This window comes from Apium graveolens, chromosome 4 (genome assembly GCF_009905375.1).
Source record: "Apium graveolens cultivar Ventura chromosome 4, ASM990537v1, whole genome shotgun sequence".
In the NCBI taxonomy this organism is placed as follows: Eukaryota; Viridiplantae; Streptophyta; class Magnoliopsida; order Apiales; family Apiaceae; genus Apium; species Apium graveolens.
The window spans coordinates 21,773,170-21,798,613 of NC_133650.1; the positions used below are offsets into that span (position 1 = coordinate 21,773,170).

General features: G+C 35.8%; 4 protein-coding genes across 4 annotated transcripts; 3 read left to right on the forward strand and 1 right to left on the reverse strand.

Moving 5' to 3' along the window:
* Positions 1-415: 415 nt before the first annotated feature.
* On the forward strand, positions 416-3,883 carry LOC141717896 (E3 ubiquitin-protein ligase SINA-like 7). Its single transcript, XM_074520130.1, has 2 exons — positions 416-861; positions 3,162-3,883. The coding sequence occupies exons 1-2, from the start codon at positions 451-453 to the stop codon at positions 3,837-3,839; spliced, it is 1,089 nt and encodes a 362-aa protein (XP_074376231.1). The 5' UTR covers positions 416-450; the 3' UTR covers positions 3,840-3,883.
* Positions 3,884-9,489: 5,606 nt separating this feature from the next.
* LOC141717897 (uncharacterized) lies at positions 9,490-11,156 on the forward strand. The gene is made up of 3 exons (XM_074520131.1): positions 9,490-9,682; positions 9,766-9,841; positions 10,465-11,156. The coding sequence occupies exons 1-3, from the start codon at positions 9,641-9,643 to the stop codon at positions 11,139-11,141; spliced, it is 795 nt and encodes a 264-aa protein (XP_074376232.1). The 5' UTR covers positions 9,490-9,640; the 3' UTR covers positions 11,142-11,156.
* A 1,184-nt stretch (positions 11,157-12,340) lies between these two features.
* Positions 12,341-12,919, reverse strand: LOC141716697 (uncharacterized). Its single transcript, XM_074518893.1, has one exon. The coding sequence runs from the start codon at positions 12,742-12,744 to the stop codon at positions 12,529-12,531; it is 216 nt and encodes a 71-aa protein (XP_074374994.1). The 5' UTR covers positions 12,745-12,919; the 3' UTR covers positions 12,341-12,528.
* Positions 12,920-15,372: 2,453 nt separating this feature from the next.
* On the forward strand, positions 15,373-18,460 carry LOC141718416 (protein FAR1-RELATED SEQUENCE 5-like). The gene is made up of 6 exons (XM_074520796.1): positions 15,373-15,436; positions 16,420-16,761; positions 16,906-17,049; positions 17,598-17,602; positions 17,647-17,856; positions 17,930-18,460. The coding sequence occupies exons 1-6, from the start codon at positions 15,373-15,375 to the stop codon at positions 18,458-18,460; spliced, it is 1,296 nt and encodes a 431-aa protein (XP_074376897.1).
* The last annotated feature ends 6,984 nt before the right edge of the window (positions 18,461-25,444 follow it).

Below are 25,444 nucleotides of genomic sequence, written 5' to 3' on the forward strand. Positions count from 1 at the left end.
TTCATAATTAAGAAGAAGAAGATAATGATTATCAAGGAAAGTAGTAATGATTTTTGAATTTAAATTAGTGAACACATGATTTGTGGATCTGTAATTGATTGGGTATAAAAACAAATCAATTTAAATAATATATTTGATCTTTTTAATATTGAAAAGTGATTTTTTAATAATTATAAAATACCATTTAAGATATGGATACTCCATGACTCATATTTATATAGGAATTAGTTGATTTATGAAAATGGGTTGACCCATTAGTCAAATTTCAAATATATGGGTCAAAATATTTACAAAAATATGAGTATTAAATTTTGGGTCTCCTCACTATTACTCGTTAAAATACAAAATATAAATGGACAAATTGTTTTTAAAATTATTTTCTAAATAAATATCGAACTTTTATTCAAAAATAATATAGGGTTTACATGTGAAGAGAACAATTGAAGGAGAATGAATCGTTTGTTTCCCAAACAGCAGCAGACGATGGCACCCCCAAGCGCCTCCTCAGTCGAAAAAGATGACGATGATCATGAAATGGTTGATAACCATACGTCCGTCTATGTCGACAGTGACAGTGACGGCGACTCTGATTGGGAATTTGATGTAGTTCGGAATATGTATGGGGATAGGGATGTTAAGGTAGAAGAAGACGAAGACCAAGATGAAGAAGTAGAACAAGAACAAGAGGAAGAAGAAGAAGAGGAAGCAGAGATGGAGGAGGGAAATGGGGATGAAGATGATAAGGCGGAGGAGAGTTGTAAGTCCAGTGTCTTCCCCAACTCTTTAACTGTAATCCTAAAAGACCCTGATGTTTTGGATTGCCCTGTCTGCTTTCTTCCCCTCACCGTCCCCGTCTTCCAGGTCTCTCTCTCTCTCTCTCTCTCTCTCTCTCTCTCCCCCCCCTCTCTCTCTCCGTCTCTCTCTCCCCTCTCCCTCTCTCTTAACCACCCCTCAGCCTTTTCATGTTCTGATGTTTGGCTGAATATTGATTTGGACATTTACTTGTACAATTATGTTTTCGTAAATTTGATTGCTTGGTTGTTTACATCCTCAATTGTTTCCCTGAAAAATGTATCATTTTTGTTTATCTCAGGGGACAAACCTAATTTTCTAGTGGGAGTTGGGACGGACATTTGTTTTGTTCTATTTTAGGGAATTTTAAGGGGTGTTAGTTGGTCAATTTGATTTATGTGCTACTATAGACTTTAAATGGTAGAAGATTCTTGCTGACGTGAGGATAAATAGTTCAATTGTGAGCATTATGTACCAGGCTATTACAGCGATGAGGAACATACCTTTGTGCAAAAAACGATAAATTACGGGCATTGCCTGCAAATGCATTAAAGATCGTTATTTTCTGATTACATGGTTCATTTTTCCTACGCCTGTTTGTAGTTAATGATGTCTTTGACACAAGTGATCATGTGCAGTGTTAGTTTTTGTTCCCTCCTATCTTACTCTACCACTACCATTTTAACTTTTTGCCGTCACGTTGCGAGATCCTGAAGGCCATGGCTTATATATGATATTGGTGTTATCATGAAACTCTAAAATATGCCTGTACCCAATTCCATGTTTCTTAGGCTTTTCCTTGTTATAACTCTTTTCTTAGCCTTGTTGGACATCAGTAGTGAAGTTCAATTGAATAGACTAGAGTGTAATATTAAGTCATGAATCTAGACTAGAGTGCATCAGTAAGTTATATACTTGTATGGTCTATAAATACTATTTCATTTAATTTTCGGGATAGACAGAAAATGCTAATATTTTCTTTGAGAAAACTGAATTTAAATAGCCTACTTATAAAAATTTACAAGTATAATATGTTCATGTAGTCAACAATTGTACTTGGTCATTGTGGAGGTAATCAGTAGGTATCATGGTGCCATGGTGTTGCCAACAAAGACTTAAACTGCAGAAAAGGTGACCTTATCTCATGGGTTCTGTAAGACGCCCTCGTTGCGTTATTTGGCATCTAATCGACCCCTGACCTTAACCCAGGTCGAGATCTAAGCTTGACCTGTTGTCAATGCCAATAATAAATGTGTAAATAGAATATAATGGTGCAGCACTACCACAATTTTCTAACGCTACTTTCAGTAACTATAGTTTCAGAACTTGTTCCCTTCCTCTTACCTACTCCTATCCGGTGACTGTGCTCCGACCAGTAACTTCCCATTCTTCTTGAACTATATATAGGTTTTTACTATTATTTACAATTGTGGATTAAAACTTAACTTATATTGAAATTGAGTCATATTATTACATAAGAATAGTTCAATTTTGCTTTTGTATTAGTAACTGAGTACATTTTGTCATTTACTCATCTACTGGGTTTTTTCCCCCAAGTCTCATCTACTAGTTTTTGTAATGTTTTAAATTGTTCAAGTTAAGACTTAATTAGGTGTGATTTATTAATTGCACACAATCACACATGCATATATAAATTTTATAAAATATGTTGTGAGCCCTGTATAGCATAGTAAGTTGCCTGATAGCCATGGACCCCTGTCACCCTATACCAGTTATGTGTCACCGTAACAATGATATGTAGATCTTAATATGTACCTATACTGATCCCATATCATTCAAGAGTTTGTTCTTGTATTGTTTATGTTGTGGACTTTTGGTTCTTGTGCTTGTGGCTGCAATACTTCTTTAGGTTTACTTAGTTTTTGAAGTAAGGATATCTGGGTTCCAAATTGGTGCCCTCCTATGTTTTTATTAGCTTGCCAAGTTTTATAAGAAAAAAGTTGAATCTATGCCACTGCCATTTTTCGGGAATGTTTAAGTTAAGCGCTCACATATCACTAGTGGTACTGCTCCTTTATTTTCTTTTTCTCTTAGCTGCCATGATCTTGCTGTTGTAACATATATGTGATCGAGTATATACTTAGCCTTGACATGAATTTGCAAAACCATAAATTCAAGCCTTTTTTTCCTAATTTGATAGATTTTAAAGATAAACAGATTATGTAGTTTTACTATTATTTGTAAGTAAATGTTTTGACTTTGAATTTGCGAACATAAAAACTTTACTCTCTATGTGACATCTTAAAGATAGGTTATGCAAATAACTTTGAAAAAAAAGAGAGAAGCATTTAATGAAATAAAGGAGTTTTCACTTGGCTTATGTTTATATTTGTTGTGTTACATTGCAGTGTCGCAATGGACACATTGCCTGCTCCAGCTGCTGCTGCAAGATTAAGAATGTCTGCCCTTCATGTTCTTTGCCAATCGGCTATAATAGATGCCGGGCTATCGAGAATGTTCTCGAGTCAATTAAAATCCCTTGTACTAACATCAAATATGGGTGCAAAGAGACAACTAGCTACAGCAAGAAGCATGAGCATGAGCTAATGTGCATCCATGAACCATGCTCATGTCCTCATCGTGGCTGTGACTTTGTGGCTTCCTCCAAGCTGTTGTACTTGCACTACTACAGCACACATACTCATTCTGGTATCACCTTCGACTACAATGTCCCTTTTACTGTTCCTGTAAAGAATGGTATGGAATATGTTGTTCTCCGGGAAAGGTTATACAAAACACTGTTTGTTCTTAACTATGCTGTTCAGAGGATTGGAGATGTGGCTAGTATTACCTGTATTTCACCGAGCTCAGTCAAGAACGGTTTCTCGTACGAACTCACTGCACGCAAAGGGAACAGCACTATCAAATTAGAGTCTATCACGGAGTGCATGCCAAAATGGTTGGAGTATATTCCTCACGGGGAATTTCTTTTGGTTCCAACAGATTTTCTTGATAGGCACAGTTTACATGTTCGTATATGGATGGTTGACAAAGAAAACCCTGGGAGGAAGGCTTGTTTGGTATAATGTTACTTAGCCAGATTGAGTAAAAAATCGGTTTATTATAATCATGTGAAAACTTATACTTTCTCTAGTTTTTTCAACTTTTTGCAAGTAACATGAAACCAAGAACAGTTAGTGTAAGTTTACGTGATAGCCTGCATTTTGAAAATTTGGTTAATAGTGACTTATATGTTGGGTTATCCACTGTATTTAACAATTTCACTCCAGAAGCTGCAGTTTCTTTTGTTCTTAATTATTTAAATTATGAAGGGGTGAGGGCCAGAGAATTTTAAGCTGGGTTTTTAGGTGATGTACAGAATTATAATTTTACTTATGCATACATGGTGATGTTGTTGAGAATCACAGTTGACTTAGGTAAAAGTAAATACCAGCCAAGTAGTTTTCAAATGGCTACCTCACGAGAACTTCGAATATCTTGAACATAAATGGAGTTCACCAAGTAGAAAATGCGGCCTAAAGTGCACACTTCGCAAATCCAGTAGCCCACCACTGAGCTAGCTCTCCAGAGATGCACCTGCAACAATTGAAACCTGCAAGTATAGACTAAGCCCCCCCCCAATGGGTTTAGCATCCACTTTCACTAATTTTACCTCTTATTCCCTAGTTTTAAAAAGGGTGAAAAGTAAGTGAGAGACAAGTAAAATAGTTTTACTTTTATTTTTAACCGTGCTCGGAAAGGAACGGAAGTAAGTGATGATGAATGTAAATTTTACATGCTTTACCTCCAAAACTTATCTCATTTTTGGGATTGAAAGCATTTTACCTTCCTATCGCTTACTTCCTTCCCTAATAAAAACTCGGGAGCAACGCCTAATCTAGGGAAGAGGGGTTTAGACCCTTGTTATGAAACCCGTGGAGAAATACATCTTGGAGAAGAATTAGTTAATAGCTTGAGCTATTCTTCTCTTTTATGCTTGTGTATTAACGTCAACGTATAAATTAGCAGCACCTTTAGTAGTCATGCAACTGCTAGTCTATTGGATGGAACTTAGATGACTAAGCTCTTAATATTACTATTAACAGCATCTATTTGAGTTTTTTATGATTGAGTAAAGTTGAGCCTCTTAACTTCGACTTTTATGTGAAAGAGAAAAGTTTAGCCTAACCAGTCTACTGACCGGAGATGGCAAGTTTATCGGACCTGAAATTAGGGAGCTTTTGACCAAATGTGTACTTAAACAAGAACTTTTGTATATGCAAAATTGAATTTGTAGATAGTTATCCAGAAGTTAGGTAACAAGTCTGAACTCCAGTTTAGGTTTGAGCAAATTTAGTTGGTATATAAATTAAGCAGGATTCTGTGTAGCATAAGCCAACTATATTTATGGAAGTCACCGGTTACAAGCTTATCGAACTCGAACGAACTTGGAGGAATAATTTGGTTCGTTTACGGCTCTCGATATAATAACCGGTACCATAAATAATTAATACGGGATACTTACTAATGTGCAAATGTGTTTTTAATTTTCATTATAATTTTAGTTATGAGTTTTGGTCCACAACCCCGGGTGGTTGTAGTAACCACCTTCCGCATTCAGGCATTGCGGCAGATACTGCCGCGTGGCTTAAGGTGCAATGAAACATTGCTGCAGATACTGCCGCATTGTTTCATTGCTTAGGGTGCAATGAAACATTGCTGCAGATACTGCCGCATTGTTTCAATGCAACAATACCGCCGCATTGTTTCATTGCAACAGCGCAATGAAACAGTTATTTAATTTCTTAAATAACAAAAAATTATATTTTAATGATTTAATTTGTTTCCGATAATAACAGAGTTAAAAAGTATATAATTAATTTTAACAACCACTTGTTTCTATATTTACTAATTTTATTACGACTTCCCATTTATATTATCAATTGTATAATGAGTTAAGAATTTAAAATTTAATTAGATATATAATCGGAAAAATAATTAAAATATTAGTTTTAATGAAAAATATAAAAACCCGTAGATGATAACTGAAATGTATCAATGTAGTATTGCTATGAAATCATTAACTATTAATCATCTACCTAAACACCCTATAAAAATGCAACAATGAAATAAATGAATACAAGATTCAAATATTAAACTAAACTCTAAAACATACCGCATCAACCATGTCCTGCTGAGTGTACCAGTCACGCGGCACTATCTTGCGTGGATCAACACCCACAAAACGAGCAATCCTCAGCTTACTATGGGTCATATACCAGTACATATACTGGTCAATGCTCACGTACTGCCCCTCTCCAATGGGCTCTATCTGGCCATCAAGATAAGCATACCACTCATCCCGATACTGTCTCAGAGTAGTCATATGCTGGTCCCTCTGCCAACGAGATAACATGTCCCTCCGCAGAGCAGACATATCAATAGGATCATCTGGAATATGCTGCAGCATACCGAACTGTCTCAAGACTTTGTCCGGCATGACATACTCGACAATCTCGAAGCAAATAAGTGGAATACGACCGAGACTCATATACGAAGCAACCTTCAGCTCGACATCATACTGCTCCTCAGAATAGTCCACCGCATCAAAGAATAACCGATAAGGTTCCCATGTCAGCCAACTCATCTCAAATCGGTCAAAATCCCCTCGGTACTAACCTATAAGCAAAACAATAAGGGAACATATGAAATTGGATAGTTCAAAAGTATGCAAATGTTTATTCGAAGGAGAGTTCAAATAGTAAATATGCAAAAAAGAACAGTACCTGTATGGTGGTGAGGGTTCTCCCTCCGATCAGGGTTCGGCTCAGCCCATGCCAAAGCCCTCGGCCAAACAAGCTCCACCCCAAGTGCAATCTTAGGAGCACCAGGTAACAACCTCTCGTGTGCCCACAACATCAGTAGCATCGTGCATCCATTAAGTGTTGTTGCACTCTTATGAGCAGCCTTGGTCAAACCTCTAAACAAATAGCTCAATACAGCAGCTCCCCATGCATACGATTTAATCCGATGTGAATCCTGGATGAGCTGTAAGTACCTGCGACAAAGGAAATACAGAGTAAGTAAGAATACAGGGCAAAATAAGGGCATGATAAAAAATGAGAATACAAGAATTATAGTGTCAAATTGAAAATAAATGAGAATACAGGGCTTCATATGCAAAATCAACAAAAAAGGACAAGTGAAGGACTAAGATGCTATAAACTAAAATTTAAAAACGGAAATGCAACAAATACAAGTAAATACCTCGGATGCACGGTATATCGACTCGATGAAGGAAACAATATGCCCCCAATGATGTATAAAAGATAAGCTCGTGTGTAAACCACAAGATCCTGTTCAAGCCCCCCCTCTCGTAGCTCCGCATATCGTTCCCTTAATTTATAAAGCTTGACCCCGTCCCTATACATATCTTTACGCCCCACCTCATCCAATCTTGCATCCTGCCATTCCCTCATCCAATACGCCTTCGGAGCGTCAAGCTCCCTATGAGTAACTGGACGACCCTTAACAGGGAGGCCCATAATCATGTATACATCCTCGAGGGTGATGGTCAACTCACCAAATGGAAAGTGAAAGGTGTTAGTCTCTGGCCTCCACCTGCAATTACATTCATACACAAACATCACAAACATTGCCAATGACAATTCAAATAAATGAGAAAATTGATTACAAATTAGTACCTTTCCACTAAGGCCGTTATCAAACGAATATCGTTTTGAGGTACTGGACGATTGTTCGTGAAAGCCGAGAAACCCCATTGGCTCAGCAACTCACGCTGGGGATCCGAAAGTATCCACTGCTGATGATTAGCTGTGTACTGCCGTACATCCAGCTTATCCCGCACACCTCCCGCCCATATGGCAGTACTAATATGATCATCCTGCATCGTCAGGAGTGATCTAACAATAGGCCCGCACTCATTCTCCATAGTAACTGCAAAGTGCACAATAAAAAATACTATATAATTCCAACTTAAACACGAAATATTTATAGAACCGTTATTTTCTATTTTAAGTCCTACTAAAAAATCGGCATGACTCATTCGTTTATAAGCTAGCCACAACCAATCAATCAATCAACAAGCATTCCATCCACTGTCTAATCACAATAACATATCTCAACTTACTATGCCAAACAATTACTAGTACATTTCGAACCATTAATTAGCACAAACGAGTCAAATTACTACTAACCATTAAAACCTTTAAAAACTAAAATAAAGAATATACAAGGCATGCGATTAATCTATACAAGGCTTTTTCTGCTCGTATCATATTTTAGCAACCAAATTCACAACAACGCAATCCAAATAATTCGAATTATATAAAGACATAAACAAATAATTCAAACAATTTGTACAATTCGTTATAATCACAGAAAATGAAACATAAACTTCTGAAACAATCATCAATATTGCAACAAACATCAACTACAGATTCAGACATAAACAAATAATTCAATAGCATTCTCAGTTTCACCGTTCAACATCATTCCTCCTATCATTGAATTCCACGTTAAACCGAATCAGGCCTCAACTTTCTCACACCAACTTCCCTAAAAATCCTAAAAGCGTCCTTATAACACCCATTCGAAGAAAACCCAGAAATCACAACATTAAACAATGCAATAGTTGGTTCAGTAATTTCATCAAACAGTTTGAGTGCATTACCAAAAAAATGAACATACATATCTACAAGAGCAGTTGAGCATGAAACCCGGTTTGGAGGAGATGGGCATGGAGTATTTGGTCATGAGAAGGTAAGTTAAGCTTGGCAGCAATGGGTCATTGCGGTAGTATGTAACTATGTATATGTATACGTGTGTGTAGATGATCAGAATCATACCTGAGTAGCTGAATCGCCGGAGTAGATGTTAAAATCGCTCGAAATCGCCTGAAATCGCCCGCTGCCGCTGAATTAGGTTTTTGTTATTATGAAATTAGAGATTTCAAGAAGAAACGGGTTAAAACCGGGTCTCGTCTGCAACAATGGCTCATTGCGGGATATGCAATGGTCATTGCGGCAGCGGAGGCTGTTTTGTAATTTCCCGAATGTTAAGTATTAGTTTGTTAAAATAAAGAATTTATTAATAGAAATATATACATACAAAATAAAAATATAACAACCAAATAATAAATAAATTAGGAATTTAAACATTAATTAAAATTATTTATATATTTATTATCTATTATTTTACAATTATTTAAAAATAAAACTAAATTGTTTCCAGCAATGAAGCATGCGCAAGCCGCATTGAGTCAAAGCTGACGAGCTCCCGCAATGTAACAATGCGTATCCCGCATTGAAGCAAAGCTGCTATACTTCAGTAATGTAACAATGCGGCAGATGGTTATTAGAACCACGAAGGGCACCCTTTAGTTATAGTTAGACATAAGATACTGTATATAATTTTAGGTTTTGTGGATTTGCATTTTGATTTATATAGTATTGTGTTGGTAAAACTTTATAAAAATATATTAGTAACTAAAGGATGTTAATAATATATAAAAGGTTCTTAAACAATTAACTAAATTAGTCATGGATTTGTTGTCCTTGTTAGGGTAAGGGACATAGAAATGGGATGATAAATGACCCAATTCTCACTTTTACCTATCACGAGAAGTTGTTTGATATTATTCGTTTGATGCCTGACAAACATATATATATGCACGTCTCTCTTCATCAATATCACCTGCCTAGTGTTTCCTGCCATTTCATCTTATTTGCATTTTGCTCTCTCTTCTTCTTCTTCTTTTTCTGCTTGTGCATTCATACATTACTCCATATACACATTTGTACAAAAGGATCAGCTCTGCCGAGGGGGTGCAATTTAAGTTCCATAACGGAAACAAGCAATATCGAACATGTCCATGAATGAGTTGGATGTTAATGTTATAAGAATCAAGGTAATGTGTGGATTTTATAGATAACAAATGTCGCAAAAATCATATCGTTTCTGCTTCCATTTACTTGTTGTTTGTGGTGACAGACACATGTACTTAAGGTGCATATTCACTGTCTTGGTTGCAAACGGAAAGTGAAGAAACTCCTTAAGAAGATTGAAGGTACCAATTCTTACTCACTTCCTCCCTTCCCTTACCTTCGGTGGAGAAATACATTATTATTACACATTCCATGGCCACAGTAAAATCAAAAGAAAACTTTTCAAAAGTACTCATGTTCTAATTCTCATTTAGGATGTTACTACCAACATACTGATAAATTCATCCCACTGCACGAGTAATATTAAGTAAACTTTTGATTTCTTTCATTATTATTTTGTCTTTTATCAAGTTTATATCCTATAAGCTATAACAGTACTGATGAAATTGATTATCACTTATATAAACTTTCTTCGGAGTAATGCTACCATAAATTTTGGAAGATGATATGAAACTGGGAGATATTAGTATATGCAGCAGACAGCAGTTGTTATGACCATAAGTAGATAGAATTACATGTTCAAGATGATCCTCAATGCCTAAATAAGTACCTATCGAGTTGCTTATAATTGCTACTAAAGAATTTTTATTATTTATCAGAAAGATATTGTTGATGTTACATGTACAGATAGATATAGGTTCAGTGCATAAGTACTGACTGCTTCAATTCTAAGACTTGCGTGCAAGTTCTGAATTATATAGCAAATTTGGAATTGTTATTTATTTTTAAATTGTTGTGCATTCAGGAGTTTATGCAGTTAACATAGACCTGGAACAACAGAAGGTTACAGTGTCGGGCATTGTGGATCCACTTTTATTAATAAAGATACTGGCAAAATCTGGGAAATATGCAGAGCTGTGGTCGTCGATCCCTAACCCAGAAGAAACACATTTATTTGATAATTGGAACAACAGAAACAGCCCTCAAAGCCAGATGTTGCAGAGTTTAATCCAGGATCTCAGGGGCCCTAATTACAGGATACGAACTGAACCCCTGAGGAACTCTGATCAGAGCTATGCCAATCTTCAGCAGAGCTTCGAAATTGGGAACTTGAATGAAGGACAAGTTGGACAGAATAATTTGCCTTTGGAATGGAATGAACAAATGTTAGCAGCAGCTAATGGAAGCAATAGCATGAGTACAAATATGAACGGTTGTTTTGCTGCAGCAGATGGAAATGAAATTGGAGGGCTTCATAACATGTATAGTGGAATTCCTGCAAGTTATGGAGCAAATTACCATCCGTCTATGATGATGGTTCCCGACACACTCGGATATCCATACAGTTATCATCCATCTCCGATGACAATGAATGCTGCAGACTGGAGGAACACGAACATGATGCTGTATGATGGTGGCTACATGTATCAACCTCAGACTGCCGCTGGCTTCTTCAGTCCAGCATCTCACAATTATTACTAGAAAAAATGTAGTAGCAAGAGCAGATACTAGTATTGGTCTAGGTGTTCTAATAACCCGGTCATATAGATAATTAAGACTATGCATCAAATATTAGTTCAAAGAGGGAAATCTCAATTATTTTACAATATTTAAGAGCACACTTAATCTTGGAATGGTACTCTGTGTTCGTGCTCAATACACTTAATCTTGGAATGGTACTCTGTGTTTGTGCTCAATACACGACACTCTCGCATCAACATGGTTTAGGAATAATGTGAAAACCTAAAAACAACAAGTCCGCTTAAAACTTAGAAGCATGAGTGCTATTACTACTGTTACCACTATTTTCAGGTACTGGATGCCCATCAGAATCATACAATATCCTCCCGGAAAATTCCAGAGCCTTGCATCGTTCTCCCATGATGATTGTTCTCTTCCACAACGCGTCTTCATCATCACGAATTTCAGTATCATCATCACTGTGATCTTGAACTTTTCTCCAAGAAAACATCTTGGACATCAATAGAGCTTTGCTACTAATGTTACTTTGCAATTTGGTCATGAGCTTCTTCTGGTCACATCTTCCCCCTCTAGCTATTTTCTGCTCCTTGCGCTGTCTCGATTTATTGAATCCGTGTGAACCGCATAAAATTGTTGCAAAAGACACTATGGACATAATTGAGACTAAAGATATGAGCAAGTGATCAGGGTTGATTGTAAGACCTAAGAACTATGAAAGAGAGTTCAAGTACAGAAGACTTTGGTCGAGTCTTCGTCACAGTTTAATTATTTGATCAAATTCCAGACCAAATGTTCAAACTTTTACCATTACATATGCAGAAATAGCTAAACACCGACTGGGTAAATGAATGTGACCTGTTCCGTTGACCGACCTGGACTAAAATGCAGCATGGCCAAACAAACTCCTCCAGTCAACTAGTCAAGTCTTTCATGTTTTTGCAAAACTTGTTGTGTTTCTAGTATGCGGAAGTTTTTAACAGTCTATACAACATTTCTAACTCTTTCCTTCAATTTAGTCAAATCTATTCTAGGAAGCAATCTGTAAAACTGTAATCTAAATTTGACCTTCACAAAAAAATAAATGAGAAGAAAAATGAGAGGCCTGTGTAGATGATCTAGGAACACATATATTGGAGCAGGCTACAACCGCTCCCGCACAAACACGTGTGAATAAGTTTAACTAGTAAAACAAAAAATAATTACCACAAATTAAGTACATTTTTATTGATATAAATGTAGCATTACATGGACTGTTACAAACTGAAATGCAAAATAACAACAGGATTTAAAAAAAAGCACAACACATCACATACTATTCAAGACAAGCATATATATAGCTATATATGTTGTTGAACACAAGAACAATTGTGGTAGCAGCTAGCTATTTCTATATAGGAATAGCTCTGTTGACCTTGGGATAGACCACGGTGGCTGGATGAGCCATAATGCGCCTACCCTTTACATGCTTGAATATGTACACCACCGCTCCCACCGGCCACTCCACCACCGCCGCCGCTGCCATTGCCAAAAACCCCACCGTTGGGCCCACTACCTTGCATCTGCATGGGTTGCTTCCTGTCCCGCATTGCACACACAACACCATTGTGGCTTTTTATAAAATAAATGTGTGTTTGTATGTAATTAAGTAGAGGTTAATGCTTGAAGATGGTTTAAACAAGATGTTATCGGTATTGTAATGAAAGAGTAGATTGTAAAAAGCTATTGAATTGGATTCAAATTATTTGAGAGATTTAGGAAAGCTTGGGCTATATTTATAGACTATATTTATATGATGACTCATACGTGTTAATACTATTTATTGTTTATCCTATCCAATAGGCTATGGGGAGCTGCGAATATTGCATTTTTTAACAAGGCAGCTTGATACGTGTTGCGATATGCGAGTTTTAGCAATTCTACGTGGTGCAATATTACGTATGGTTGATTTACCTGACTCCCTGCTCTGCTGTCTGCTGATTCCAAGAATATTGCTCAATAAGTTTGAATATGTGAGGCCCGTTGGGCTGAAAAACAGATGAGAAGACTTCTTGTTTTCTTGCTTCAGCGCAGTCCAATTCAAAAGCCCAAATGATTACAATCTGATTACAGTTTCTATTGAACATTGCTTTTTTTAAAAAGGTTTACAAGTCAACTACAAAATTGCATTCTTGTTTCCTTCCTGAAACGGCCTTGAAAATAATCAAATTCACTTTTCTTTAGAGAAAAACTTGCTCTTGTTTTTACAAATTTTTAATGTTATCGTTTATAAAATGACATTTTAGGAAAGAAACTTAAGAATACTAATCCCAATTCAGAGAAAATTACTCCACCCCGTATTTTTGAAGAAATTCTCCTAGAAATCATTTGATAGCAGAAAGTTACAGTTTCCTTTTGCAACATTAAGAGAGTTTCCTTTTGCAAGTTTAAGGTGCAATGGAAGTTGCTTCATTTACTTGAAGAATATCTCGTATGCACCCCTATATATACACACATATGCATGGCTACCCTTTGAACAATAAACCCTTTACCTAGAACCCTAGAAGAGAGATCCAAACAATTTTTAACATGAATATTAGAGCTATCAATATGGCCACTGCTCTCTACTTCTTCACCATTCTTTTCATCTCAACCTATCCCTTTGCTAATGCTTGTGGATCTTGTGATACACCAAAACCTTCACCACCACCACCATCACCACCACCACCGTCACCATCACCACCACCTCCCTCACCACCACCACCTCCCTCACCACCACCACCTCCACCATCACCACCACCCCCGTCACCACGGCCTTCAACCAGGGATGCATGTCCTCCACCTCCAAAACCACCACCGCCACCTTCCACTAAAGAATGTCCTCCAACTCCACAAGCACCAACCTTGACACCGCCTCCACCAAGTCCAAGACAAATATACTCTCCCCCGTTTGCGCCTTCTCCACCAACGTTCCTGCCTCCGGGATCTAATAGACCACCACCTAGATTGAATCCATGTCCATCATTAAAAAATAAAAACATACCTGCATGGCAGTGGGCTCGCTTTGTGCCTGCAAGAACAAACAACGATGGTGCTCCACCGCCGCCGCCTAATCCAATATTACCTTACTATCCACATATGTACCAAGATCCTGACTGCTCCACTGCTGCTACTCTTCTCAGACAATCAACCTTCTTTATGATACTTGTTTCCATTTTTATGCTCGGTTAGATTGTTTTATTTATAATATTAGAGCCAACCAAAACATAAATACTCGATATTTTACAGTGTATTTTAGAGCAGGATATGAGAGATACTGCTAGTCCTTTTTTCATATGTTTGTAATAGTATATACATTACTTAATTAGATTTGTTACCCCACGTTTAATTGTATGATGCTTGATTTTTTATTAATAGTATTGATGTTTTGATTTTTTATTAATAGTATTGATGTTTTTTCTTTCTCGTTTGTAATTACAGTTCTTATTTTACTTCTGTACATCGTTAGCATTAAATTATTTGACTAATGTTTAGAACAAACAGCTTTTTATTTCTTACTTTGCTTAAAGGGTTCCATCAATCTTCTTAAATATACGTAATGCAATAAATATATAATTCTGATTTATTCCTAAAAATAACTTATATTTCAGATTTACAGAAACTTATTCCATCACTTTTTAACAATAATTCTAGTGTAAAAAAGGAAAAGAAAATATCATATTAATATTAGAAAAGTTGCCTAATATACATAAACTAGCATAATAGGATGTGCGTGTTTTCTAACAATATATATATATAGGGATTTATTTCGTGGAGAACCATATTAAATGGAGTCCGGTAGAGAACCATCTAATTTAGTCACAACCATAGTATTAGTATGCATCCAACGGTTCAAAAATTTCAGAAGTTAATTATCAAATTAAACATACAAAACTGTCATACGGCCGTTATACACGCAAATATATACACTTTCTTGTCTTTATCCTTCGTTCTCTCCGGAGATTCTCTCTACTCTCTCCGGCGATTTCTCTCTCATCTCTCTGTCATTATCAACCATTCATATCTCTCTCGGTCATCTCTCTCTTTCTTTCTCTTACTTTATATCTTTCAATCTACATTCGCCTCAGTATTTTCTCTCTTGTTTGTTGATTTAAAGCTTAAATCTTCATTAAAATACTTGTACTGAGCTTTTTTCATTCTTCATCTCTATCAGTCGTCACTATATCTATCAATATCTGCTACTCTATCACAAAGAATGGCGTCTTCATCGAATCGAGATCAAATTTTTGATTCTGTAGCTCAAAATCTTTGTTCTTCAGGTCTTTTCCTTCTTCTTTTCTTCTTTAAAGCTTCGTTTTTTATTGATTTGAAGATCGTTATGTTAATTAAGCCTCTAATATATGCATTCAACTTAATAAATTTTAGTATTACTTTTTTTTTATTGTTCGTCTTTGCTTGATTTTGACATAGGTTTCATGTTTTTGTGATTTGAACTGAAATTGTTTGTTTTTATAATTATGAATTTTTTGCTTTTAGACTAGAATCAAAATATTTATTGTAATGAGAAAAGTTTGTTCCACTATTCTTTTGTAGAATACAAAATAAATTTCAATTTTGTGCAATTTAGAGTTGTGTAGTATTATTTACTATTCAATAGGTTCAAAATATATGTAATTAACTCAACATAGGCTTCATGTTTGTGTGTGTTGGACTTATGTCATTTTATTTTGCAATTAGGCTTTTTGTGCTTCTACAGTAGAATCAAGGTATTTATTGTAATAATAAAATTTTGTTCCTCTGTTCTTTTTTAGAATACAAAATAGATTTTAATTTTTTGCCTCTAAGACAATCTATAGTTGTGAAGTACTACTGATTCTTCTATAGGATAGAAATGAATGTTATAAACCAAAAAAAAAGATTTTTTTAAATAATTATATTTTTGTATTCTATTATATAATACAAACTCTTGAAGTTAAAAATATATTGATTCTGTATTAGTGTTTAATTGAATGTTTTACTTATTTACATTTTAAGTTGATGTCATCTACACACCTTTTCATATGGAAATACTGAATGTGTATTTAAATAATTTTCTGTGTATGTTTGTATTAGTTTTTTTGTGATCGTTTTTAAGTGTTTTTGTTTATATATGTGCCTTCATCTGATCTTATTATACATTTTTATTGGAAACTGTAATATATAATATGCTTTTGTGCTTTGATCAAACATCTTAGCTTATTAATTAATTTTTCTAGCACTTATTTGTTGACATATATTCTGTATATTTTCTTTTATCATTCAGGAAATGTTTCATACATGGAAAATAATGGTTTGTTTGAAGGTGTTTGTGATTCTAGTTCGTATGATATGGTTGAAGAATTGATAGAAGGTTTTGATGACTCTTTTAGTAGAACCACTAATGTTTGGAATCCTAAAGTCCTAGATCATAGTTTCAAACCATATGTTGGTCAGCGGTTTAAGGATATTGAGTCATGTTCTTCATTTTATACTGAATATGGAGTACAAGGTGGATTTAATGTTCGCAAATCAACTCAGAAAGTGAAGAATAAGATTGTTGTGACAAAGTATCTTGTTTGCCAAAAGGCAGGACATTATGATACTTCTGGTCCAAAGGATTCTGGAGGTACATCTTAATCATCGCATACATTTGGTAATATTGGTGAAGAAGTTAAAAGGAGGAACACTGTTACCAAAAAATGTCATTGCAATGCAAAGGTTATTCTCAAGTATGTGTGTGATGGTACCTACATAATTTCTTGTTTTATAGAGGGTCATAACCATCCGTTAGTTTCTGAATCGGGAAAGGAGTTTCTTCGTGCAAATCGAACTATGACTTCATTTCAACGTCAATTTATCTTAGATGCTGCAAAATCGAACATTGGCGCTTATAGAGCTCATGGCATCTACAACAGTTTGTTTGGTTTATATTCTGATGTTGGGCCTACTGCTAAGGATTTTCAAAATTGGATGAGAGATATTAAATTGTACATAGGAAAATATGATGCTGATATGCTCTTACAAAAATTTGAAAATTAAAAGGAGACATCTGATAGAGGGTTTTTCTATGAGTATCAAACAGATTCAGATGGTCATTTGACTCGTCTATTTTGGGCTGATGTTCGAGGTAGAAGAAATTATGAAGTATTCGAGGATGTTATTTCTTTTGATGCAACTTATCGTACTAATAAGTAAGTTAATCAAAATTATTTTATCCTTTTATACGTGTTTATTGTATATCGTATTATATTTTAATTTTGATTCATCCCATGCTTGTTTTGTAGTTTGATTACATTTTAGAATATTTGTTGACTTATATGTTTGTCAAATATGCTTTTTTATGTTTGCATGATTAATTTTTAATACATTGTATTAAGTGATTCTGCCCTTTCTTTTTGTATCAGTTTTTAAATATAGCTTTTAATTTTATTCTTGATTTTTTTGTAAAATTTTGTTCTTTAGGTATGGTATGGTTTTTGTGCCTTTCATTGGTGTTGATAATCATTGAAAGAGTGTTACGTTTGCTTCTGCTTTGCTTAACCATGAGAACGAGATAAATTTTACTTGGGCATGTGAGATGGTTTTAAAAGTTTTTGGTCGTCCTCCAAAGTGTATAATAACTGACCAGTGCCTTGCTATGAAAACTACAATATTTAAGGTGTTTCCAGATTGTATCCATCGATATTGTATATGGCATATAATGCAGAAGTTTCCGGCCAAGGTAATCATTTTATAATTCTAATCCATCGATATAGTGCCTTGTTTGCAGCATTTGATAATTTTTTTTAATATAGGTTGGTCTTGTTTTTTGTGCTGAATCTGATTTTATGGAAAAGCTAAACAAATTTGTATGGTCATCACATTTTACGGTAGCAGAATTTGAAAGTGGATGGGACGCAGTATTGAAGGAATTTGGATTAAGTGAACATATTTGGTTGAATGAAATATATGCTATGAGGAAGTCATGGATTCCTGCTTTTTTCCGTGATAAGCCAATGAGAGCATTACTTAGAACCACATCAAGGTCAGAAAGCACCAATTTTTACTTCAATCACTTTGTGCAAAAAGGAGACACACTTTCTAAATTTTATATGTGTTATGAGAGTTCCATTAAAAAACAAAATCATGAAAGTAAAAAGCTCACTAATGGAGACACATGTATTCCAAAACTTGTAACGAAGAAGAATATTGAAAAGCATGCAGCTCAGGTTTACACTCGTACGATGTTCTATAAGGTTCAGAAACAGATTAAGTTTAGTTGTTTCCACATTAGTTTGGGCAGCCCACCAATTGCTGTTGATGGTGTGAATAAATATGTTGTTTGAGATAGAAGCTTTGATGAAAAATATTATGAGGATCAATTCAAATTTCTGGAGAGTCATGTTGAGTGTTCTTGTAAGCTTTTTACGAGAGTTGTTTTTCTTTGTAGACACTGTTTCTATATTTTAGTACTCTGGGGAGTTGAAAGAATATCATATCAATTTTTGTCTAGTCATTGGATGAGAAATGCAGAGCTGAGATTTTCTAAATTGAAGTTTTGTAATAAATTAGAAAATGGAGATGGTTCTATAATAAGAAATACGTCAAAGAAAATATAGACAGAGTTTCAAGGATGTTTGGGGAGTATTTTAAATGATAATTTGGGGTTGACTTTTATGTTGGAGGGGATGAGATCTTTGAAAATCATCATTGATGAAAAATTTCACAAGTGTGCTGTTACAAAGAATGATATTCTTCAAGAAACGTTTGGTGTTAGGCCTTCCGGTGTTAACAAAGTTCTACCCCCTCATCAAACCAATACCAAAGGTAGCAGAAAAAGAATTGTAAGTGGTGCAGAGTTGAGTTGTGTTAGGAATATGTGTATTAGTTTGATGATAAGTTAAGCAAAATACTTAAGTAGAAATCTAGTGTTTGTAGCCTCAACGGATAGGACCATCTTGGCTATCCGTTGAAGGAGTAGCTTTACTTAGCAATAAGTTAAGTATTGTAGCACATTTCACTCTCTGGGTTCAAGCTGTAATTCTTAGATGTTGTTAGGAAATAATCAGTCATGTTGACTACTAATGGATGTACAAATAGGAGGGCTAATTGTAAATATTTCATGCCTTGTAATTTTGTATAAGTGAAGAAGTGTCAACGGATATTGAAGACCTTCAACGGATAAGAGACAAAGCTTCAACGAATGTCTCTAATGCTTCAACGGATAATATCCATCAACGGATAAGTGCTTCAACGGATAAAGACTTCAACTGATAATGCATCAACGAATAAAGCTTCAACGGATGAAAGCTTCAACGGATGCTTAGTTCATTAGCAGTTGATAGTGACAATTCACAAGCTGACAGAGGCACATGGGTTGACAGAGACATACTGGAATGTGGAAGCCTCTAGGAGAAATCAAGAAAATGCAGCATTTCCATTCTGATGTAAACAAGGAAGTATTCAAAGATTTACAGATTATCCTAGATTGCATTGGATAGAGAAATGAAGAAGAAACATGTGAAGAAACTTTTCAATTGTATTTTACAGTTTGTCTTCACTTGTAAACTTGGTGATATATAAACCAAGTAGCAGCTAGTAATTAGATATGAATTTTCCTGAGCTGTTTAGAAATATCAAAAGAGAAAATCATCTAGTTTGTACCAGGAAGCAGCTGTGATTTAATTCTTTGAATCACAGATTTTCTGAAATAACACATCTCTGGTGGAACAACAAATCCACCAGAAAAGTTTTTAAGTTCTTTGTGCTCATTACATTTGTGTTTGAATATATATCTGTCTGCATCAGCTTTAAGCAATTCACACACATTTGATCACTCAAACACTTAGCCTTAGAAACTGCTCAAAACTTGAAAAAGTTTTGAGATTTACATTCAACCCCCCTTCTGTAAATCTCATTGTTAGTCCACTGGGAATAACAATTGGTATCAGAGCAAGCTCTTAACATACAAAGAGTTTAAAGATCTATTCTGCTAACATCATGAGTGCACAGAAGAATCCTCCTGCTACCATCATGAGTAGGAAGGATATTGGTGTAAAGATCCCAGTCCTGGAAAAAGATAATTATCATCACTGGAAAGTGAAGATGCATTTACATCTTCTTTCTCAAGATGAAAGCTACATCAACTGTATTGAAAATGGTCCTCACATCCCTCACAAAGTAGCCACAGCTGCTACTGCAACAGTTGCTGTTGGACAGTCCATTCCCAAGCCAAAAGCAGAATGGACTATTGAAGACATGGAAGAAATCCGCAAGGATAAGAGAGCCATGAACATTTTGTTTAATGGCTTAGATCAAGATATGTTTGACAATGTCATCAATAGCCAAACTGCAAAGGAAGTTTGGGATACTGTACAAATCATCTGTGAAGGTACTGAGCAGGTCAGAGAGAACAAGATGCAGCTTCTTAATCAACAGTATGAATATTTTCACTTTGAAGAAGGTGAATCATTAAATGATACCTTCAACAGGTTTCAGAAACTGTTGAATGGATTGAAGCTGTATGGTAGAGTGTACCAAGTCAAGGATTCCAACTTAAAATTTCTTAGGTCTCTGCCAAAGGAATGGAAGCCCATGACTGTCTCTTTGAGAAATTCTCAAGATTATAAGAACTTCACACTTGAAAGATTATATGGAATTCTGAAGACTTATGAACTTGAAATGGAGCAGGATGAGCTGTTGGAAAAGGGAAAGAGAAAAGGAGGAACAGTTGCTCTTGTAGCTGACAGTGAGAAGATGGAAGCCAGGAATGAGGAGAAGACAATGCCAAGTCTCAAAATTGGCACAAGCAAATCAGAATCAAGCAAGGGTAAAGAGCAAGTTGCTGAGGATGAAGACAATTCCAGTCAGGATGAATCTGATGATATTGAAGAACATTTGGCCTTTCTGTCCAGGAGGTTTGCAAAAATAAAGTTCAGGAAAAACACAAAGTTCACTAAGCCAAACAAAAACATGGTGGACAAATCAAAGTTCAAATGTTACAACTGTGGCATTAGTGGACACTTTGCAAGTGAGTGTAGGAAGCCAAATTCTGAGAAAAAGAAATTTGAGCAAGTTGATTACAAAAAGAAGTATTTTGATTTGCTCAAACAAAAGGAAAGAGCTTTTCTCACTCAAGATGATTGGACAGCAGATGGGGTAAATGAAGATGATGATGTGGAATATGTCAACCTAGCCCTGATGGCTAATTCTGATGAAAATGAAACTAGTTCATCAAGCAACCAGGTAATTACTACTGATCTCTCTCAACTTTCTAAACATGAATGCAATGAAGCCATAAATGATATGACCAATGAATTATATCATTTGCGTGTTTCCCTTAAATCACTAGCAAAAGAAAACACTAGGATCAAGGAGAATAATGTGTTTTTAAGTGATAGGAATGTTGTGTTAGAGGATCAGGTAATTGAGCTTGAAAAGATAAAACTTAAATGCTTGACTGTTGAGAGTGAACTAGCAGAAGCTGTTAAGAAAATAGAAATTCTTTCTAAACAGTTAGAAAGTGAGCAAGAGGTAATCAAGGCCTGGAAAACATCTAGGGATGTTAGTGTTCAGATTGCAAAGGTTCAGGGAATTGAATCATTCTGTGAGGATGCCTGGAAGAAAAACAAAAAGGAGTTAGAATTAATTGATGGATTGTCAACGGATGTGGAATCAACGGATGATGAAAGTTATCCGTTGAAGGAAGAAAAGGAGCATCCGTTGAAGGCTCATCAATTAAAACATGCAAGTTCTTTTAAAAATAAAAATCTCAATAAAAAGAATGATTCAACTCTCAAGAACTTTGTCAAAGAAGGAGCTAACACATCCAGAGATGTCAGTAAGGTGAATATAGGACACATGACTTTAGATCAGCTAAAAGATAGGCTTAAGTTGGTTGAGGATAAGAAGGAAACTAAAAGAAAATCTAAAAGAAATGGGAAGGTAGGGATTAATAAACATAACAATTACACACCTGATAGGTATGCTCCTAGAAAAAGCTGTATGCATTATAAAAGTGTTAATCACCTATCTGATAATTGCAAATCTGTTAAAAATGCTCCCATGCCTTCAAATCCCTCCATGCCTAACATGCCTATGTCACCTCTGTATGCTATGCCTGTTATGTCTCACCAGAATCCCCATGCACATTTTGCAAACATGCCATATATTAACAATCCTTATTTTACTGCATTTAGTATGCCTCAAATGCCATACAATATGCCTATGTGGAATAACATGTTTGCACAACCTATGCCTTATCAAATTCAATCAAATGTGTTAAATGATTCTGTGACTAACCCTACACTTCAACCAACCACATCTGAGACCAAGGTTGACCCAAAGTTACCTAAGTCAAAAGATGCAGGAGGAATGAAGTCTAGGAAAAAGACTAACAAGGCTGGACCCAAGGAAACTTGGGTACCAAAATCAACTTGATTGATTTTGTTGTGTGCAGGGACAAAGAAGGAATCTATGGTACTTGGACAGTGGTTGTTCAAGACACATGACAGGAGATTTCACCCTGCTCACAGAGTTTAAGGAGAGAGCTGGCCCTAGCATAACCTTTGGAGATGACATCAAAGGATTCACTATGGGATATGGCTTGATTTTAAAAGAAAATGTCATCATTGATGAAGTTGCATTGGTTGATGGTCTCAAACACAATTTATTGAGCATCAGTCAACTATGTGACAGAGGGAATACTGTTTCCTTCAATTCTGAAGCCTGTATTGTCACAAGTAAAAAGGACAATAAAGTGGTTCTAACTGGAGTTAGAAAAGGGAATGTGTACTTAGCTGATTTCAACTCTACAGATGCAGAATCCATTACTTATCTTCTCAGCAAAGCAAGTCCAGTTGAAAGTTGGCTATGGCACAAGAAGCTGTCCCATTTGAATTTCAAGACAATGAATGATCTAGTCAAAAAGAACTTAGTTAGAGGAATGCCTCTAGTGGAATTCACAAGGGATGGACTGTGTGATGCTTGTCAGAAAGGAAAGCAAAAGAAAGTATCATTCAGTAAGAAGCTTGAATCTGCAATTGATGAACCACTACAACTTCTACACATGGATCTTTTTGGACCAGTCAATGTATTGTCAATTTCAAGGAAAAGATACTGCCTAGTGATTGTAGATGATTTCTCAAAGTTTTCATGGGTTTATTTTCTTGGATCAAAAGATGAAGCTAGTGAAATCATCATCAATCATATCAAGCAAGTCAACAATCATCCTGATTTCAAAGTAAGGAATATTAGGAGTGACAATGGAACTGAGTTCAAGAATTCAACCATGAAGTTGTTCTGTGAAGAAAGTGGGATCATGCATGAGTTCTCAGCTCCAAGAACTCCACAACAAAATGGTGTGGTGGAAAGGAAGAACAGATCACTAATTGAAGCTGCAAGGACAATGCTTGAAGAGTCAAAACGCCCAACTTATTTTTGGGCTGAGGCTGTTAACTGTGCATGTTACACTCAGAATATTTCTCTAATCAATCAGGCAAAATGCATGACTCCCTATCAATTATTCAAGAGAAGAAAACCAACTTTAAACTTTCTACATGTCTTTGGTTGCAAATGCTACATCTTAAGGAATCAATCTGATCACAAAGGGAAGTTTGATGCAAAGGCTGATGAAGGAATATTTGTTGGTTATTCTGCTGGAAAATCATATAGGGTCTACAATCTAAGAACCAACATTGTCATGGAATCTGTACATGTTGTGTTTGATGATAAAAAGATTGATGGACTAACAGATGAGGGACAGCATGAAGGACTCAAATTTGACAACATTGAGATATACTGTGATGATAGTGAAGATGAGAATGATGAAGAAGGCATCTCAAGAAGAATTCAGAATCTGCCTTTGGATAATGCATAGAATGCTGCATCCGTTGAAAGTCATAATTCAGCTTCCGTTGAAAGAAGCAATGCAGCATCCGTTGAAAGACAAAGTGCATCATCCGTTGAAGTTCATAATGAAGCATCCGTTGATCACAGTCTGTCAACGGATAATCAATTCACTTCATCAGTTGATAGAGCTCCCAATTCCTTTCAAAGGATCAGCAACTCAGGGGGAGTTCCAACAAATCAACATTCTATCTCACATCATGACAATACCGAGGCAACCTCATCTAGGGCTAATCTACCACCTCAAAGGAAATGGACCAAGAATCACCCTTTTGAACTGATCATTGGTGATGCTACATCAAAAGTACAAACTAGAAGGGCTACTCAAGATGAATGTCTGTATAGTAGCTTTCTATCATAGGAGGAACCTAAGAGAGTGGAAGAAGCTCTATTGGATCCAGATTGGATTTTAGCAATGCAAGAGGAGCTAAACCAATTTGAGAGGAACAAAGTATGGAAGCTGGTACCCAAGCCAAAGAACAAGAGTTCTATTGACACAAAATGGGTATTCAGAAACAAGATGGATGAAAATGGCATTGTCATAAGGAATAAAGCCAGATTGGTTGCTAAAGGCTATTCTCAACAAGAGGGAATAGATTTTGATGAAACATTTGCTCCAGTTGCCAGACTTGAAGCCATCAGAATCTTTCTATCCTATGCAGCTAATGCCAATTTCAAAGTCTATCAAATGGATGTCAAGAGTGCATTTCTAAATGGGGAATTGGAGGAAGAAGTTTATGTAAGCCAACCTCCAGGTTTTGAAGATCCAAATTTTCCAGACTATGTGTATTATCTGTTGAAAGCACTTTATGGACTAAAGCAAGCACCTAGAGCCTGGTATGAGACTTTGTCAAAGTTCCTTCTAGATAATCACTTCACAAGAGGTACTGTTGACAAAACTCTCTTCTTTAGAAATGTTAATGGCTCTAAGATACTTGTACAAATTTATGTAGATGATATTATATTTGGATCTACAGATGATAAGCTTTGTAAAAAGTTTGCTAAATTAATGCAAAGTAAATATGAAATGAGCATGATGGGAGAGCTAACTTACTTTCTTGGTTTACAAGTTAAACAAGTTAGTGGTGGAATTTTCATTAGTCAAACTAAATATATTTATGATCTTTTAAAGAAGTTTGACTTAATGGATTGTTCACCTGCAAAAACTCCCATGGCCACTGCCACTAAGCTTGAATTAAACAAGGCTGAAAAGTCTGTGGATATTACAAGTTATAGAGGCATGGTTGGCTCACTTTTATATTTAACTGCTAGTAGACCTGATATAATGTTTTCTACATGTCTCTGTGCTAGATTTCAAGCTGACCCTAAAGAATCTCACTTAGTGGCTATTAAAAGAATTTTCAGATATCTCAAGGGGACTTCAAATCTAGGAATTTGGTACCCTAGAGAGTCTGATTTTGATC

Bases quoted from the DNA above. Each gene is read 5' to 3' on its own strand.
- LOC141718416 (XM_074520796.1), top strand. From the start codon at position 15,373: ATGGCGTCTTCATCGAATCGAGATCAAATTTTTGATTCTGTAGCTCAA. The intron at 16,762-16,905 runs GTACATCTTAAT...CTTGTTTTATAG, and splicing joins TGGTCCAAAGGATTCTGGAG to AGGGTCATAACCATCCGTTA. The intron at 17,857-17,929 runs GTAATCATTTTA...TTTTTAATATAG, and splicing joins TGCAGAAGTTTCCGGCCAAG to GTTGGTCTTGTTTTTTGTGC.
- LOC141716697 (XM_074518893.1), bottom strand. From the start codon at position 12,744: ATGGTGTTGTGTGTGCAATGCGGGACAGGAAGCAACCCATGCAGATGC.
- LOC141717897 (XM_074520131.1), top strand. From the start codon at position 9,641: ATGTCCATGAATGAGTTGGATGTTAATGTTATAAGAATCAAG. The intron at 9,683-9,765 runs GTAATGTGTGGA...TTGTGGTGACAG, and splicing joins TTAATGTTATAAGAATCAAG to ACACATGTACTTAAGGTGCA. The intron at 9,842-10,464 runs GTACCAATTCTT...TTGTGCATTCAG, and splicing joins ACTCCTTAAGAAGATTGAAG to GAGTTTATGCAGTTAACATA.
- LOC141717896 (XM_074520130.1), top strand. From the start codon at position 451: ATGAATCGTTTGTTTCCCAAACAGCAGCAGACGATGGCACCCCCAAGC. The intron at 862-3,161 runs GTCTCTCTCTCT...GTTACATTGCAG, and splicing joins TCACCGTCCCCGTCTTCCAG to TGTCGCAATGGACACATTGC.